Below are 16471 nucleotides of genomic sequence, written 5' to 3'. Positions count from 1 at the left end.
ATCACACTATACAAACAGCAGGGACGTCCTGATCACATCTTTTCTGACTATTAGCCCCTCTTAGTCTGATTATAGTCTGATTACAGTCTGATTATATGATTAACAAGCACATGCAGGAATCACAAAAATCCCCCGAAGGACAGAGAACGCAGAGCCAGAGGTCAATAAATAATTCCATATATCTGTAAATAACTAGTTTAACACATATTGTGTATCGCATCCAGGGCCGGGTGATATGACCAAATAATCATATCATGATTTCTTTCTATGATACACAATATGTATCATGTTTTTTTTTCAAATGAAATGTTCAAAATATAGATTTTACACTGAAAGAGAGATAGAGAAAGAGGGCGTAAAAGAGAAATGATGAGAATATAAGAGAGGGAAAGAGAGGGAGAGAAAGAAGAAAGAGAGGGAGAGAAAATAATTGGGAGGAATGTGACAGGAAAAATAGAGAGATAGAGAGAGAGGCTATAAAAGGGATAAAGGTCTCAGGGATAAGAAGAGAGCGTGAGAAAGAGTGAAAGAGTATAAATGACAGGTAATAGATAAAGATTATAAGGAGGAAGAGTATAAAATAGGGATACCCATGGGAGAGTACGATAGAGGAAAGAGATAGAGGGATGGGTACAGAAGAAGGAGTGAGAGAGAGAGAAAAATAGTACAGAAGAAAGCGAGTGAGCGAGAGAGAGGGTACAGAAGAAGGAGAGGGGGAGCGGGAGAGGGAGTGAGAGAGAGAGCGAGAGAGAAAGAGGGAGAGAGAGGGTACAGAAGGAGAGAGAGAGAGAGAGAGAGAGAGAGAGAGAGGGTACAGAAGGAGAGAGAGACAGAGACAGAGAGGGGGTACAGAAGAAAGAGAGAGAGAGAGTGAGAAGGAGTGAAAGAGTATAAATGACAGGTAATAGATAAAGATTATAAGGAGGAAGAGTATAAAATAGGGATACCCATGGGAAGGGGAGAGAGAGAGAGAGAGAGAGAGAGAGAGAGAGAGGGTACAGAAGAAGGAGAGAGAGAGTGTACAGAAGAAGGAGAGAGAGAGAGAGGGTACAGAAGGAGAGAGAGAGGGAGCGAGAGAGAGAGAGGGTACAGAAGGAGAGAGAGGGGGGGGGGTACAGAAGAAGGAGAGAGAGGGTACAGAAGGAGAGAGAGAGGGAGCGAGAGAGAGAGAGAGGGTACAGAAGGAGAGAGAGGGGGGGGGTACAGAAGAAGGAGAGAGAGGGTACAGAAGAAAGAGAGAGAGAGAGAGAGAAGGAGTGAAAGAGTATAAATGACAGGTAATAGATAAAAATTTAAGGAGGAAGAGTATAAAATAGGGATACCCATGGGAGAGTGCGATAGAGGAAAGAGATAGAGGGAGAGTACAGAAGAAGGAGTGAGAGAGAGAGAGAGGGTGCAGAAGGAGAGAGAGAGAGAGAGAGAGAGGGTACAGAAGAAGGAGAGTGAGTGAAAGAGAGGGTACAGAAGAAGGAGAGAGGGAGCGAGAGAGAGAAAGAGGGAGAGAGATGGTACAGAAGGAGAGAGAGAGAGAGCGAGATAGAGAGAGGGTACAGAAGAAGGAGAGAGAGAGGATACAGAAGAAGGAGAGAGAGAGAGAGAGGGAGCGAGAGAGAGGGTACAGAAGAAGGAGAGAGAGGGAGGGAGAGGGTACAGAAGGAGAGAGAGAGAGGGTACAGAAGAAAGAGAGAGAGAGAGGGAGCGAGAGAGAGAGAGAGAGAGAGAGAGAGGGTACAGAAGGAGAGAGGAGAGGGTACAGAAGGAGAGAGAGAGGGTACAGAAGAAGGAGAGAGGGAGAGGGTACAGGAGAAGGAGAGAGAGAGGGTACAGAAAAAGGAAAGAGGGAGCGAGAGAGAGAGACATTTTTTATGATGTAATTTATCATGACATGGATATTATATCGGCTTTAACCAAAACACACAGCATGTTTGAGTCACTTGCAGTCGAGTCGATTCAGAGTTGATTCAGAGCCGAATCGCTTTCTCACTGTGCTGTGAACTAGAGCGAGAGCACGTATGCTGAGAAACGCGTCACTTGTGTCACATACCTTTATTCTCCTTGTCTCCATCTTCCTGCAGTCTGCATAAAGCTCCTTTAAAGATCATAATCTGCGCTCTCTCCAGATCAGACATGGTGACGTGCTGTTTTATCGGACACGGCCTGACCGCCCACTTCACCATGCTGCGCACCAGGAACTGTAGCACGGATCGCAGTTCGACGCTCGACTGCTCGGGGCCGCCCGCGCCGCCGCTCGGCTCTGCTTTGGGCACCAGGAGCAGGTCTGTGAACTTGCCGCAGTTCAGAATCACAGCCAGAGACTTCAGCGCTCCGAGGAGGAGGTACGAGACCCGGATGGCGCGCAGCTCCAGGGCGAACGCGTCCGCTTTCTGTTGCGCCGTGAAGGCCGCGCCTTCCTGCGCTTCTCCCGGAGGCTTTGGGACCTTTATGGATTCTTGGAACTCGTCGCTTTCCGTGTCGTTTTCTTCCAGCATGATGACGCGTGTGATGTCCTCGTCCAGCTTCTTCTCGAGTTCGCTCCTGGTTCCACCCTCCGACCCGATCTGCTTGCGAGAATGTGTTCGTGCCCTGGTTCTGGATTTAGGCTCCGCCTCCTCGAGCACGCCTGTCAGCAGGATGAGATCGAAGATGGTGGAGGCAGTGAAGCTGCTGCAGTGCGACATGTCCAGCTGAGGCACGTCACATGGCTCCAGGGACGAGAGCGGAGTGTCGCTGGGTGACCAAGAATTCAGGAAGCTTTGAGTTAGTGAGAGTACGATGGAGAGAGAAGTGAGAGAGAAGTGAGAGAGAAGAGAGGATGGTAGGGGAAGAAGGAGTGGAAAAAATCAGAGAAGTGGCGTGGGGTAGGGAAGGGGAGAGGCAAGGAGAGACCAAAGTGGAAGAAAATGAGGGGATTTGGAGAAAAAAAATAAAGGTGGGATAAAACAGGAGAAAAAGGAGGGATAAAGGAAAAGGGGAGAGAAGATCAAAGGAAAGGGAAGAGCAGAGAACAGAGGAAAAGGAGAGATAGAAAGGAAGGAAAAAAGGATCAACGGGAATAGAAGGGGAGAAGAAAGAAGAGGTGAGAGGAAAGAGAACGGTAAAAGAGGAAATCAGGAGAAAAGGAGGGGTGGAAAGAGAGAAAAGATGATAACAGGAAAAGGAAGGGTAACGAAGAAAGGGAGGACATCGGAAGAAAAGGACAGGAGGGTAAGAAAGGGAGGAAAGATGATCAAAGTTAAAGGAAAGAAAGAATGCAAGTAAAGACGGTAAATAAAAAGGAAGGGAATAAAGAGAAGAGAGGGAATCGGAATAAAAGGAGGGGTAGAACGAGAGAAAAGGATACGAAAGGAAAATGAAGAGAATAAAGGGAAGACAGGGAGGAAAGAAGATGAAAAGAAAAGGAAGGAAAGAAAGGGAGGGGAGGGAGGAGAAATAATGAAAGGAAAAGGAAGAGAAGAAAGAACGGATAAACGGAGATCGGGAAAGAAGAGAGCAAAGGAAGAGAAGAATGGAAGGAAAGATCAATGGAAATGCAAGGGAAGTAAGGGGAGGAGAGCAGAAAGGAAGGAAAGGATGGAGAAAGACGATGAAAGGAAAGAAAAAGAGGAGAAAAGAAGAAAAAATGATTAGGAATAAAAATCAAATAAAAAGAGAGAAAGAAAACAACAGAAAAAGGAAAGGAATAAAGATGCAGAGGAACGGATCGCTTCTCATGGCAGTGAGAGAGACGGATGACAGGACGGAGTGAATGCGGTATAAGAGGAATAAATCACTCACTGCGTGTGGTGCCATTACAGGAAATAATCACCTTCGGGACGGTCACAGTGACTCCGCCTGGGTGTTTATTTTCCTGTAACAGCGTTGGTGTAGACGTACTCTTACCTCACAGTCAGATCAGTCTCCTCCCACTGCAGCTTAGCGAGGCTGCTGCCCTCCTTCACTACCCCTAACAGGGTGGCCCGTCGGCCACTGGGTTTGTGCAGACACGCCCCTCCCGCCCTCAGGCCGCCGTCCACCCCTCCGATCAGAGCCAGGACGGGCCACACGTCCGAACACAGCACGCCAAGCTGTCCGTCACACAGCAGGTCAGGGCTCCTCACCTTCCACTCCCGCTCCGCGTCCTCCCCAGCTTCTGCCTGCTCCTTACCGCCACCTCCTGGGTAAAAAAAAAAAAACAGAACTGAATCTGGAAAAATCTTTTCAGTCCTAGCGGAGGATAAAATACTGGTTTCACCTATCGATCCATTTTGGAGTTTTTTTGTGGCTAGCGATTGAGAGCCGACACTGATTACAAATATTAACATTTAAAAGCGTTAATGTCGGCGTTTAACGGTGAAACTTAGACGTTAATGGCAAACGATTGGCAATATCAGTGTCTGATAGTGTCTGATAGTGTCTGATAATGACTGATAGTGTCTGATACTGTCTGATAATGTCTGAAAGTGTCTGATAGTGTCTGATAGGGTCTGATAATGTCTGATAGTGTCTGATAGTGTCTTATAGTCTCTGATACTGTCTGATAATGTCTGAAAGTGTCTGATAGTGTCTGATAGGGTCTGATAATGTCTGATAGTGTCTGATAGTGTCTTATAGTCTCTGATACTGTCTGATAATGACTGATAGTGTCTGATACTGTCTGATAATGTCTGAAAGTGTCTGATAGTGTCTGATACTGTCTGAAAGTGTCTGATAGTGTCTGATAGGGTCTGATAGTGTCTGATAGTGTCATAGTGTCTGATACTGTCCGATAATGTCTGATAGTGTCTGATAGGGTCTGATAATGTCTGATAGGGTCTGATAGTGTCGGAACGCACCCTGGGTGTGTTGCGTTCCCTCCCTCATTACGACGCTGATGAGCTCCAGGTGTCGGCTCATGTACTGGTTGATGTGTGGAGTCCAGGCCTCGGTGTGATGTAGTCGCCTCAGGAGCTGAACCGTGGCCTCCAGGAGCACGGCTACGCGCGGGCAGCACAGGGGGTCGCCGGGCAAAAGGTCACTGGGCACGCCGCGCATCTGCAGGTCACACAACGCCACCTACAGATGGAAACGATTTCAGAGAGTCAGAGAATACATTGAAACCACGTTTATTCCTCGCAGCCCCTGAGAATGAGCCGTTACTATAGAAAGGGTAAGGTTAAATTTAGGAGGATTATCTGGACAGATATAATTTTTAAAAAAACAAATAAATAAATAAAAAGAAGGCTATACACTACCAGTCAAAAGTTTGTGGATGCTCGACTGAAAAGTTTCTCATGTTGTTAAAAACCGGTTGAACTGAAGGTGTGTGATTAAATGTTTGAAATTGGTGTCGTAGACAAAAATTTAATCGTGCCGACGTATTCGTTTATTTAATTACAAAACTAACATTTTATCAACAAAATAATAATTTAAACGGACGACTCGGCGGGAAATGTTCCGAAAAGCAGCTGATAAGTGTACGGCATAGGTGGGAACTCCTTTAATACCATTTAAAAGCATTTCAGGGAGATTCCTCAAGAAACCGGTTCAGAAAATGCCAAGAATACATTTTTGGGAATTCTCGGCAAAAAGGTCATCTACTTTTAAGATGCTAATATATTCAATTATTTTGATTTATTTTGGATTTTTTTGATCAAAACATAATTCCCATAGTTCCGTTTGTGTTACTCCAGAGTTTTGATGACTTTATTATTATTCTAAAATGTGGAGAAATAAATAAATAAATCAAGAATGAGTGAGTCTAAACTTTTGACCAGTAGTGTATATGAAATAACTATAACGTATTCCAATACAATATCTTCAGTAAAGCTAACAGAAACATTCGGATGTTTGCTGAGAGTGTTTACACTGCGTGATGGTGATGATGGTGGTAGTAGTGTACACACCTTCTCTCCTGGGTTACTGCTGTAGAAGAGCACACAGGGGTAAAGCTCTGTAGCATCCACGCCCTCGAACGCCAGCTTGGGTTCCTGCGTGCCAGAGAGTCAGCACGAATCACACGTGGAAAGAGACTCCCAATTAACACACACAATAAAAGCAATTCAACCCTGACATTAGCCAGGAATTAACCAGTAATTACGTTCAGATATAGTCGTTATAAATGGGCACGAGTGCTGCATTTGCTCAGGTGGTGATTTTTCGCTCTTCACTGGTCCACGCTAGTGGCCGTCTTTACTTAACTGGTTTCGGGTTGCCACGGTTTCACTTGTAGCACCCGGCTAATACAATATATCCAGCTACAGTTGTCTACTTAAAAGGAGCATAATAACCACATAAAGTAGGCGGGGTATAGCTCCGCCCCCTCAGTTCGCTTCTCATTTGTAGAACGTTAAACTCTGCTAATGTATGTTCTGCGTCCTGCTGCTGTAAACTAGAAATGATTTTTAAAATGTATTTATTTTTTAAAGTTCTGACCCGGTTGTTTTTGGCGAAGGAGATGGTCCGGGCCTCCATGTCCAGGATGCAGGTGATGGTGTCTCCCTGGGTGAAGGAGGGCAGTGCGCGACCCAGCTCACCCCCGTGGTACAGGCTGCCGCTGTAGGCGCGGTACAGCCACATGTCCGTGGTGCTGCGGTGGTTGTAGTCGCGAATGGGCCAGCGCGCCACTCCGATACACGTTCCCTCGTTCCCTCGGTTCTCTTTCGTGATGTAGAACTGGGTGGGAAGGATTAATTCAGAAGGATACGGTTTAATTTGATTCATTAGCTATACTATTCACTATACAGCTATTACTATACTATACACACAAAAGTTCCTGAGCAACGTTAAGCCGACAGACAACGATGTGACTCTTGTGTAGTCGTACCTTCCAGGTGAAGCAGCCGGAGGTGATGGCGGTGGTGGCGAGGCCGTAACCTTTGCCTCCGGAACCATGTGAGAGGACGTTCCCGCTCTCCAGAGAACAGCAGAGAAGCTTGTGAGGGTCGAAGGAGAAATCGCCGATGGGAATGCACTCGTCCTCTGCGCCGCTCTCCTGAAATACAAGCAGAACACAACAAAACTGTGAGTACAGCCATGCCTGCTATAACGTGGTGGCCAGAGAAACATATCCGTTAAAATAATTGAATAAAATATTAAAAATAGCTGCAGAGAGCACCCTCTAGTGATCACAAAACTTCTAAAACATGCTCGAACCTTCTTTAAGCTCGCAGGTGCTTTGTCTAGATTCCTATTTTCCAGATTTCGTCCCGAGACCAGAGGCTCCTCCCACATGTACATGGATAAAAGACCAAACAGCCGATCGACTATCTGCATTAAAAAAAAAGCACAAAACAGCATTATAAATCAAACCAGACGTGACTAAGGGTTTGATTTTGTAGCTTTTCTCACCTGTTTCATCTGCAGCAAATCTGCGCAGGCTGGAAGTAACGCTTCGAGGATGTGGAACGCCAGCAGCTTGGTGCGGAGATTATGGAAGCGAGGATTACCTGGAAGACGTGCGCGTTAGTATTGAAATTCAAATGCAAATGAACTTGTTACTGTTATTAAGTTTACATTAGAAAATAATGTTGTTGTTGTTTTTTCCCCCTGATGCTACCTGAACTGCTGTGGCAGGAGATGATGGTCATCAGAGGGTCGATCCACTTGGAGAACGATGAAACTCGTTTGGTCACTGATGGCGAGAGGACGCGTCTGAGGAAGACTAGAAAGTCTGCGAGCTGCGACTCCATGAATTTGTTACTGCACGATGCCGCCGATCCTACTGCGGCATTACACGCGCACACACACACACACACAGACACACACACTACCTCGTTAATGACAGTGGTGTCTATTATGTTAAGGTATGGTGTAGGGTAAATTATGCCTAAGGTATTGAGGTTAGGGGTAAATTATGCCTAAGGTATTGAGGTTAGGGGTAAATTATGCCTAAGGTATTGAGGTTAGGGGTAAATTATGCCTAACGTATTGAGGTTAGGGGTAAATTATGCCTAAGGTATTGAGGTTAGGGGTAGGTCGCGTGTAGGGCGGTTAAGGTTGGGGTATGGTGCAGGGTAATAAAGTTAGGGGTAGGGGGCAGGGTATTAAAGTTAGAGGTAGGATGTAGGGGCAGTTTGTAGGGTATTAAAGTTAGGGGTAGGGTGTAGGGTATTAAGATTAGGGGTAGGATGTAGGGGTAGTGTGCAGGGTATTAAAGCTAGTGGTAGGGTATAGGGCTATGGTGTAAGTTAAAAGAAGGGTGTAGGGGAAGTAATGTGTAGCGTGGTTAAAGCTAGGAGTATGGTGTAGGGGTAATGTTCAGGGTATTAAAGTTAGGGGTAGGGTGTAGGGGTAGTGTTAGGGTATTAAAGTTAGGGGTGGGATGTAGGGGTAGTGTGCATAGTATTAAAGTTAGGGGTAGGGTGTAGGGGTAGTGTTCAGGGTATTAAAGTTAGGGGTAGGGTGTAAGGGTAGTGTTCAGGGTATTAAAGTTAGGGGTAGTGTGCAGGGTATTAAAGTTAGGGGTAGGGTGTAGGGGTAGTGTTCAGGGTATTAAAGTTAGGGGTAGTGTGCAGGGTATTAAAGTTAGGGGTAGTATTAGGGTATTAAAGTTAGGGGTGGGATGTAGGGATAGAGTGCAGGGTATTAAAAATAGGGGTAGTGTGCGGGACATTAAAGTTAGGGGTAGGGTGTAGGGGTAGTGTTGGGGTATTAAAGTTAGGGGTAGTGTGCAGGATATTAAAGTTAGGGGTAGGGTGTGGGGTAGTGTTAGGGTATTAAAGTTAGGGGTGGGATGTAGGGATAGAGTGCAGGGTATTAAAATTAGGGGTAGTGTGCAGGGGTAGTGTTAGGGTATTAAAGTTAGGGGTAGAGTTCAGGGTATTAAAGTTAGGGGTAGTGTGCAGGATATTAAAGTTAGGGGTAGGGTGTGGGGTAGTGTTAGGGTATTAAAGTTAGGGGTGGGATGTAGGGATAGTGTGCAGGGTATCAAAGTTAGGGGTAGCGTGTAGGGGTAGTGTTAGGGTATTAAAGTTAGGGGTAGAGTTCAGGGTATTAAAGTTAGGAGTAGTGTGCAGGATATTAAAGTTAGGGGTAGTGTGCAGGATATTAAAGTTAAAGGAGTAGGGTGTAGAGGTAGGGTATTAAATGGTTTTGACTCACTCTCTTGCTTGGCTGTTGTATTGGCCGGGTCGTGTTCTAGTTCACACTGTGTGCTGCTCTCCAGCACCTCCTGCTGCTGCTGCTGGTGCTGGTGGTTGTGGTGGTAGGTGTGTAAGAGCCCCTGCAGCTGCTCACACATCACATCCATCAGAGCCTGAGACACGTCCAGCGGCAAGGAGCCCTCACACGAGCTGGGTTTTTTTTTTTTTTTACACACGCATAAACACACATTACATACATTACAGTTAATTACAGTTCATTAAATAAAACAGGCATTGACCTAATTATGAAGAATTCAGACATCAGATCAATCACTTTACTTCTCCACAGTCTCTGTGATATGTGTGTGTGTGTGTGTGTGTGTGTGTGTGTGTGTGTGTGTTACCTGGCTGCTATGACAAGACTCTGGAGCAGGCGTGCTGATGCGAGTCTCACGGCGCCGCTCATCAACGCTGTGGCCGAGACGGAGGAGGCGAGCCAGCGATGGTTCACTAACACGCAGGCGTTCTGGGTGAGAGCCGAGAGCAGTTCCAGCAGGCCACCACGGACTAGCAGCACCAGATCCTCCGGCTCGTAGCGGAAATTCAGAGCAAATACTGCGGCCAGAAGCAGCTGCTGGCAAGAACCTAAAGGTAAGAAATAAAACACTTATTTTTTTATTTTATTTTTTACCATCAACGACATGGTGGTGTGTTGAGTTACCGTTAGCGCCACAAAGCGTTTTATTCCTCTTATACCACAGAACTGCGTCAATGATTTTGAAATAATTTTCAATTTATTGAAAAAAAAAACGACACGTCGTACATGTTTTACTGTGGTGTAATACAGTTTAAGATATTTTTTGTTTGTTTTGGTTTACCTTTCTGCTTTTTCTCCACAGATACTTTCTGCCTGAGTACACGCACCACCTGCTGGTAGAGAGTGTGTGCTGCGGCCTGGAGCTCTCTCTGGACACTCATAGAGGCCGACTGAGTGCCAGCCTACACACACACACACACACACGCACGCACACACACACAGTGCTTAAATGACTACCAGTGCAAGGTGTGCACATTCACTGATAACAGATCTGTGATTGGCTTGTTTTCTTACCGTGTAGTGATATATCGTGTCACTGGGCGTCGCCGGACTGCCTGCGACCGGAGCCCCGAGACCGAAGCAGCCTGACAGGAAGTGCAGCTGCACTGACTGCAGGAGGCCTGGGAAGCGTGGGGGCGCTGCAGAGCCGTCAGTCTTCTCCTCCATCTCAGCCAGGAAAGAAGAGATCTGACGCAAAGCCTCGACTCGGACCTGCACGGAGATTAGATTTGATTCAAAACCGAATATCTTTGTAGAAATTTTGATCTGTGACGAAAAATCCATAGGTGACGAGGGACGAAACCTCCTAAAGCGGTGTACGTGTGCTGACCTCAGCTCTGTTCTGCTGCTGGGCCATGGCCAGAGTGATGGCTTTAGGATCGGCCTGAACACACACCTCCCTCTCCACCAACGCCGATGTCCTCACCAGACTCCCACACACGAAGTGAAACACCTGCAGGAAGGACGGAGGACGTTATTTTCTTTCATATATCAGTCTTCATTCAACAAGAACATATTCTCCAGAATAGAAATTGCACTATAATATCACACACGCACCTCCTTAAATCCTGCCTATAAAAAAGAAAAATATTAAACATACAGTAGTATATATCCCATTTTTATGGGATTTTTTCCCATCCCAATTTGCATTTATGTACGATACATAATATTAATGTAAGATTAGCATTTCAAAAGTTATTAAACATTTTAGAACAACAGTTATTTTTATCCGCGGGCGTCTTTAAGGGCCTTTTTCAGATCGATGATGAAGACAATGAGATAAAACACTGACATGAATAAAAAATAAATAAATAAAAATGAATAAAATGAAGTGTGTTAGTGTTAGCGTGTGTGTGTGTGAGTGTGTGTGTGAGAGAGAGAGAGAGAGAGAGAGAGAGAGAGAGAGAGAGAGAGAGAGAGAGAGAGAGAGACCTGGTCGATCATGGGTGAGCTGACAGCCGCAGAACTGAGCGCCGTGTCAGGACTGATACACTGCCTCAGTCTCTCCCACGCATCCTTCATGATGCCCAGAGAGCACAGCGGCAGCCCTGCACGCACGCGCACACACACACACACACACACACACACACACACACACACACACACACACACACACGTAAGACAATACAACGATAACCATAACCTTATAACTACATCTAAAGCCAAATCTTTTATTTTTGTCCACAATATCTTTTTCAGATATTCTTTTTCATTCTTTCGAAGACCGAATTTTCCGATCTACAGTATACATGGTTTTACATTCAGCATAACATAAAAAAGAAGAAAAAACGTACATTTCTATACCATGTGACTTACCCATCTTACTCTTTACAGATCCTGAGCAGCTTCTGGAATAATCCGTAGTCTTGAAAGTAGAAAGAACAAAGCAAAAAAATAAACACCAAAGACATCTAGACTGATCACAGAAGCTAGCGGATTTACCACAAAGTCTGTGGATCAGTCAGATGCTGGAGGATGCTGTATAGATTATACATATACAGTATATAAACATATATTATATTATATTATATATATATATATATATATATATATATATATATATATATATATATATATATATACACACACAGTGTATAAACGGTGTTTATTCCATACCTCTCTCTCGCTTGACCTCCTGCAGCCGTAAGGATTAAAGAATTCCACCCTCACGCTTTGACCTTCAGACGAGTACATGGACTTCCTGTAGAGACGGACAAGAACTCAATCTTTAAACAGACACACAAGTCCATCTTTTACTGATTTGTAACACACTGGATCGTATTAGTACATTAGTGTTGTGTCGGAATTACAAGATGGCTGATTCTCAGATGAGGAAATGAGTCGTTTCCATGGAAACTGAGTAATCTCGTTAACAGATAGCAAACAACACACACACGCACGCACGCACACCTGGCAGCTGTGTTGTTTGTGTGTTGGCTGTAATCGTGCCAGGCGGGTCGGACCCCCAGCAGCAGGAAGAGGCAGCGTTTGATGAGCAGCTGGCAGACGGAGGTGAAGGGCACACAGGTGGGCGTGTCTCTGTCTGGGGTGGCCGGGCTCTCCGACGTACTGGGCAAAGTGCTGGTGCCTGACGACTCGTACACCGTCTCATTCTGCTGCAGCTGCATGGCTTCCCGCGTGGCCAAGAAACACTGCAGCACCTCTGCTGGGTGTACACACACACACACACACACACACACACACACATACTTCAATGGCATTCATTCATATGATTCTTGAATCATGTCTGACTACAAAGACACACACACACACACACACACACACAACACAGATATACACACAAAGATACACACACAAACACAAAGATATACACACAAACACAAAGATATACACACAGATACACATGCACAACACAGATATACACACACACAAACACACGGATACACAAACACGCAAACACAGAGACACACACACTACAGATATATGCAATATGTGTAATGTATGCCTGTGCGCTTCTGTCTGTCTGTGTGTGTGTGTGCGCGCATGTGTGTGAGCGCGTGTGTGTGTGTGTGTGTGAGCGCGTGCGTGTGAGTGCGTGTGTGTGTGTTAGTGTGTGTGCGCATGTGTGTGAGCATGTGTGTGAGCGTGTATGAGTGTATGAGTGAGAGAGAAGACAGAAAACAGTGTGTTTACCCGGCAGGTACATACTGATGCTGGGCGTCTCGTCCTCGGCCGGGTCGTCCTGGTTGTGTTCGGCGGTGTGTGTGATCTCTCTCGCTGCTTGCTCCTCGGAGCTGCTGCCCTCGTGTGTGTCCTCCTCGGGGCTGTGTGTCTCACTCGAACCCTGACACAGATATAAAAATAAATAAATAAAACACGTACATCAAACCTTTTACATCTGCCTGAGTGTATGATGCGTTACAATCACGTCGAATCGTTTTTCTAGACAGGTGTAGGAGTGTGTGAAGTGTGTTTACCTGTTTAGTCAGCGTGGCCGGTTGTGTGTTCGCTGTGTGTCCTGTGTTCTCTTTATGAGACAGAAGAGTGCTGCGGATCTTATACACCACCTCATAGATCTCCATCAGCATCTCACATGGCTCGTACCTGACGTTTTATACACACACACACACACGCTGATTGTTTATGTAGAGAGAGAGAGTGTGTGTGTGTGCGTGTGTGTGTGTGTGTGTGTGTGATGAGAAACGAGACTCACTTGTCCTGCCAGTATGCCTCGTCCTGCAGACCAGTGTGTTTGAGCAGAGCAGCGAGACTGCAGCGACACGCCGTCTCCAACAAACCGTCACCTACTGCACCACAGCCATCCCAGTCTACACACACACACACACACACACACACACACCATTCACATTAATTCGTACAGCTGACACTCCAGAAAAGCAGTTTTTTTCATCGATACGGTGAAGTTTTCTTGAAGCAAGGAGATCTTTACTTATTTAACATTTACGGAAGGAGTCTCCAGTGTCAAATTTACTTTAACGATGTGCTGCGTTCCTCTGGTGAGGGAACGACTGCTGATAGCTTCTCTAACCTAAACGAGAACTTGTTTCATGGAGAACATTAAATGTAACCAGAAATGGATAAAAAAAAGTACGATAATGACGAATTGCTGTACAATGCGAGGAATAAAAACCAAACACTTCCTGTAATTCAGTCCTCACCTCTGCTGACTGCGTACTCCTTCATCTTCCTCCAGAGGCCGCTGGCAGGTTCTCGCGAGGAACCGAGTGCCAGATCCAGCAGCGTGGCGTTCTCTTCGGAGAGATGAAGGTCGGCCAGCCTGGCATCTCCGCAGCCGAGCAGCACCGCCTCCGTCAGACGGCTCGTGGCCGAGTCTGCAGGAAAGCGCGAGAGGAGGGAAGAAAATTGTAATATTTGCGCTCATTTCTTCCATTTCCTGAATCCTGTCTGTTTCGTCACACTGTTGCGTCCACTGTTCATCCACCGAGCAATCTGACCTCAAATCTGACCCCAAATCTGACCTTTTCTGTCACATTAATACAAAATTCTCCCAGTGGCTAAAGGACGTGTTTTTTTTTTTACTAAAACTCGAGAAAATAAGGTATACGATGAAGGGTTGTACGGACAAGTTTTTTTTATAAATGGCATCCCTTTATCGTATACTTTATGGAGTTACAGACGATTCCCACTTAAATTTTTGTGCCTGTTGTTGGGTCTTACAATATCTACATAACCAGCGTCAGTTATTGGGTAGCCATGATGAGCTGGTGGGGGGTATTTTTAATTTTGCTTTCCTTTGTTAGTATAAAAAGAAAAAAAAACTGTGAATGTTTACTGCTGTGTGTTGCTCAATTTGTTTTTGTTTTTCTTCTCAATGGAATATTTGGGAAAGGGAGGGGAGGAGAGAAGAGAAAAGGTGATGTTCAGCAGACACGTTTGGTAGACGTGTTCAGCAGAAATGTTCAACAGAAATGTTCAGCAGAAATGTTCAGCAGAAATGCTCAGCAGAAATGTTCAGCAGAAATGTTTAGTTCAGCAGAAATGTTCAATAGAAATGTTTAGTTCAGCAGAAATGTTCAGCAGAAATGTTCAGCAGAAATGTTTAGTTCAGCAGAAATGTTCAGCAGAAATGTTTAGTTCAGCAGAAATGTTCAGCAGAAATGTTCAGCAGAAATGGTCAACAGAAATGTTTAGTTCAGCAGAAATGTTCAGTAGAAATGTTTAGTTCAGCAGAAATGTTCAGCAGAAATGGTCAACAGAAATGTACAGCAGAAATTTTCGGCAGAAATGTTCAATAAAAATGAAACTGGAAAAAAAAAACAACAAAATTCAATTCTAAATTTAATCAGATTTTAAAACCGAAATTACTGTCCGTTTATAATTGTATATTAGTAACATTTTTAATGCCTGACTCGTGTGTTTGGAGGCAGATCCTTCATTTTTCCATTTAGATTTTAAGACTTAGAGTTTCCACATAAGAAAATAACCACATAGACGCTGGGGACGAGAGCAGATAGACTGTTTGAATGTACCATTTAGATTAAGATTTGGACGTAAACACAGATTCACTGCTTCTGAAGTGGACCTTCCTGACTCCGGCTCGATACTCTAATTCAGGGGTGGGCAATCTTATCCGGAAAGGGCCGGTGTGGGTGCAGGTTTTCGTTCCAATCAAGCAGGAGCCACACCTGATTCCACCTATTTAATCAGTTGATCTTGGCTTTCAATAGACTCAGGTGTGGCTTCTGCTTGGTTGGAATGAAAACCTGCACCCACACCAGCCCTTTCCGGATAAGATTGCCCACCCCTGCTCTAATTCATGACTCGTGACACTGATTCATGATTCTGATTTGAAACTCTAATTTATGACTCTGACTTAAGACTCTGACTCATTTCTCATATGACCCTGATCTGAGGCACTGATTCATGACTCTAATGACTCTGACTTGAGACTGATTCATGATTATGATTCATAACTCTGACTCAAGACCCTTGTTACACTGATTAATGATTCTGATTTGAAACTCTGATTTATGACTCTGACTTAAGACTCTGACTCATGTCTCATATGACTCTGACTTAAGACACTGATCCATGACGCTGACTTAAGAGTACTTCATGTACCTCGTGACTCTGATTGCTGTTTCTGATCCACGATTCTGACTCAAGACTTCAGAAAATCTACAAACACTACAAGTTGTCACGCTTCTCTGCAGTGGAAAAGTCAGCGTATGGATTAAAGAGAAGATAAAGAGAGTGGAAAGAGGTTAATTGGAATAAATGATCTAGTGAGTTTATGTTCCCATGTCTCTATAACCTGTTAGTTCCTCTTTAGAACATTTTTAATAAAAACTAAATGACGGAAGCATACAAGTTTTCCTAAATATTTCCAAACATTTAAATGTAAAATATAATCTGTTTTCGTCTTACAGGTTAAATTCGCTAAACTTCAACTACATAATATCAAACTTCACTCTGGAAAAAAAGGTGGTACTAAACCGTACCATTCCTGGTTCTAGGGTGGTACCTTCAACCATACACCTTTTTTTTTTTAAAGAGACACTACATCCACATTTCCAGGAGAAAGACAGGCGCCATTTTTAATCAATTTAATCATTTTTACAGTTTAGCGTAATTTATAATCAAGGAATTAAATTATGTGCTACGGTGTTACCCAGCTGTTCGAAATCCATCTCCAGGCCGTTCCTCAGGAGCGGGTTATTCAGCCAAAACTCGGCCGTCTTCTCCTGCGCTGAGGCGGGCGGTCCTTGCAGCATCCCTCCCAGACATCGACCAATCGCCAAAGCCACGGCTCTCTCCAGGTCCAGAAGCCACGCCCAGTCATGCTGAGTCTTCGATTCAGAGGCAGGATCGGCCATCTCCGACACATCTGAAT

At 44.9% G+C, this 16471-nt stretch overlaps 1 protein-coding gene across 7 annotated transcripts in view; it reads right to left on the bottom strand.

Annotated features, from left to right (window-relative positions):
* Window positions 1-16471, bottom strand: part of LOC108278564 (probable E3 ubiquitin-protein ligase HERC1) — a 61106-nt gene that overhangs the window by 23308 nt on the left and 21327 nt on the right. For 2 of the 7 annotated variants that reach the window (XM_053687755.1, XM_053687749.1), the window contains exons 18-40: window positions 16250-16465; window positions 13776-13949; window positions 13310-13424; window positions 13074-13200; window positions 12790-12940; window positions 12046-12301; window positions 11752-11836; window positions 11452-11500; window positions 11068-11183; window positions 10466-10588; window positions 10150-10347; window positions 9917-10037; window positions 9443-9683; window positions 9058-9248; window positions 7514-7678; window positions 7306-7403; window positions 7111-7224; window positions 6782-6949; window positions 6391-6630; window positions 5862-5945; window positions 4812-5031; window positions 3880-4153; window positions 2045-2751 (exon numbers count right to left, since the gene is read on the bottom strand). In XM_053687755.1, the coding sequence (XP_053543730.1) occupies window positions 2045-2751; window positions 3880-4153; window positions 4812-5031; window positions 5862-5945; window positions 6391-6630; window positions 6782-6949; window positions 7111-7224; window positions 7306-7403; window positions 7514-7678; window positions 9058-9248; window positions 9443-9683; window positions 9917-10037; window positions 10150-10347; window positions 10466-10588; window positions 11068-11183; window positions 11452-11500; window positions 11752-11836; window positions 12046-12301; window positions 12790-12940; window positions 13074-13200; window positions 13310-13424; window positions 13776-13949; window positions 16250-16465 (4233 nt within the window). The remainder of the gene's footprint in view (window positions 1-2044; window positions 2752-3879; window positions 4154-4811; window positions 5032-5861; window positions 5946-6390; window positions 6631-6781; window positions 6950-7110; window positions 7225-7305; window positions 7404-7513; window positions 7679-9057; window positions 9249-9442; window positions 9684-9916; window positions 10038-10149; window positions 10348-10465; window positions 10589-11067; window positions 11184-11451; window positions 11501-11751; window positions 11837-12045; window positions 12302-12789; window positions 12941-13073; window positions 13201-13309; window positions 13425-13775; window positions 13950-16249; window positions 16466-16471) is intronic. The other 5 variants (XM_053687754.1, XM_053687750.1, XM_053687751.1 and 2 more) reach the window with 5 other exon arrangements.

Source organism: Ictalurus punctatus, chromosome 18, assembly GCF_001660625.3.
Source record: "Ictalurus punctatus breed USDA103 chromosome 18, Coco_2.0, whole genome shotgun sequence".
Classification (NCBI taxonomy): Eukaryota; Metazoa; Chordata; class Actinopteri; order Siluriformes; family Ictaluridae; genus Ictalurus; species Ictalurus punctatus.
This window is presented reverse-complemented; position numbering and strand designations above follow the sequence as displayed.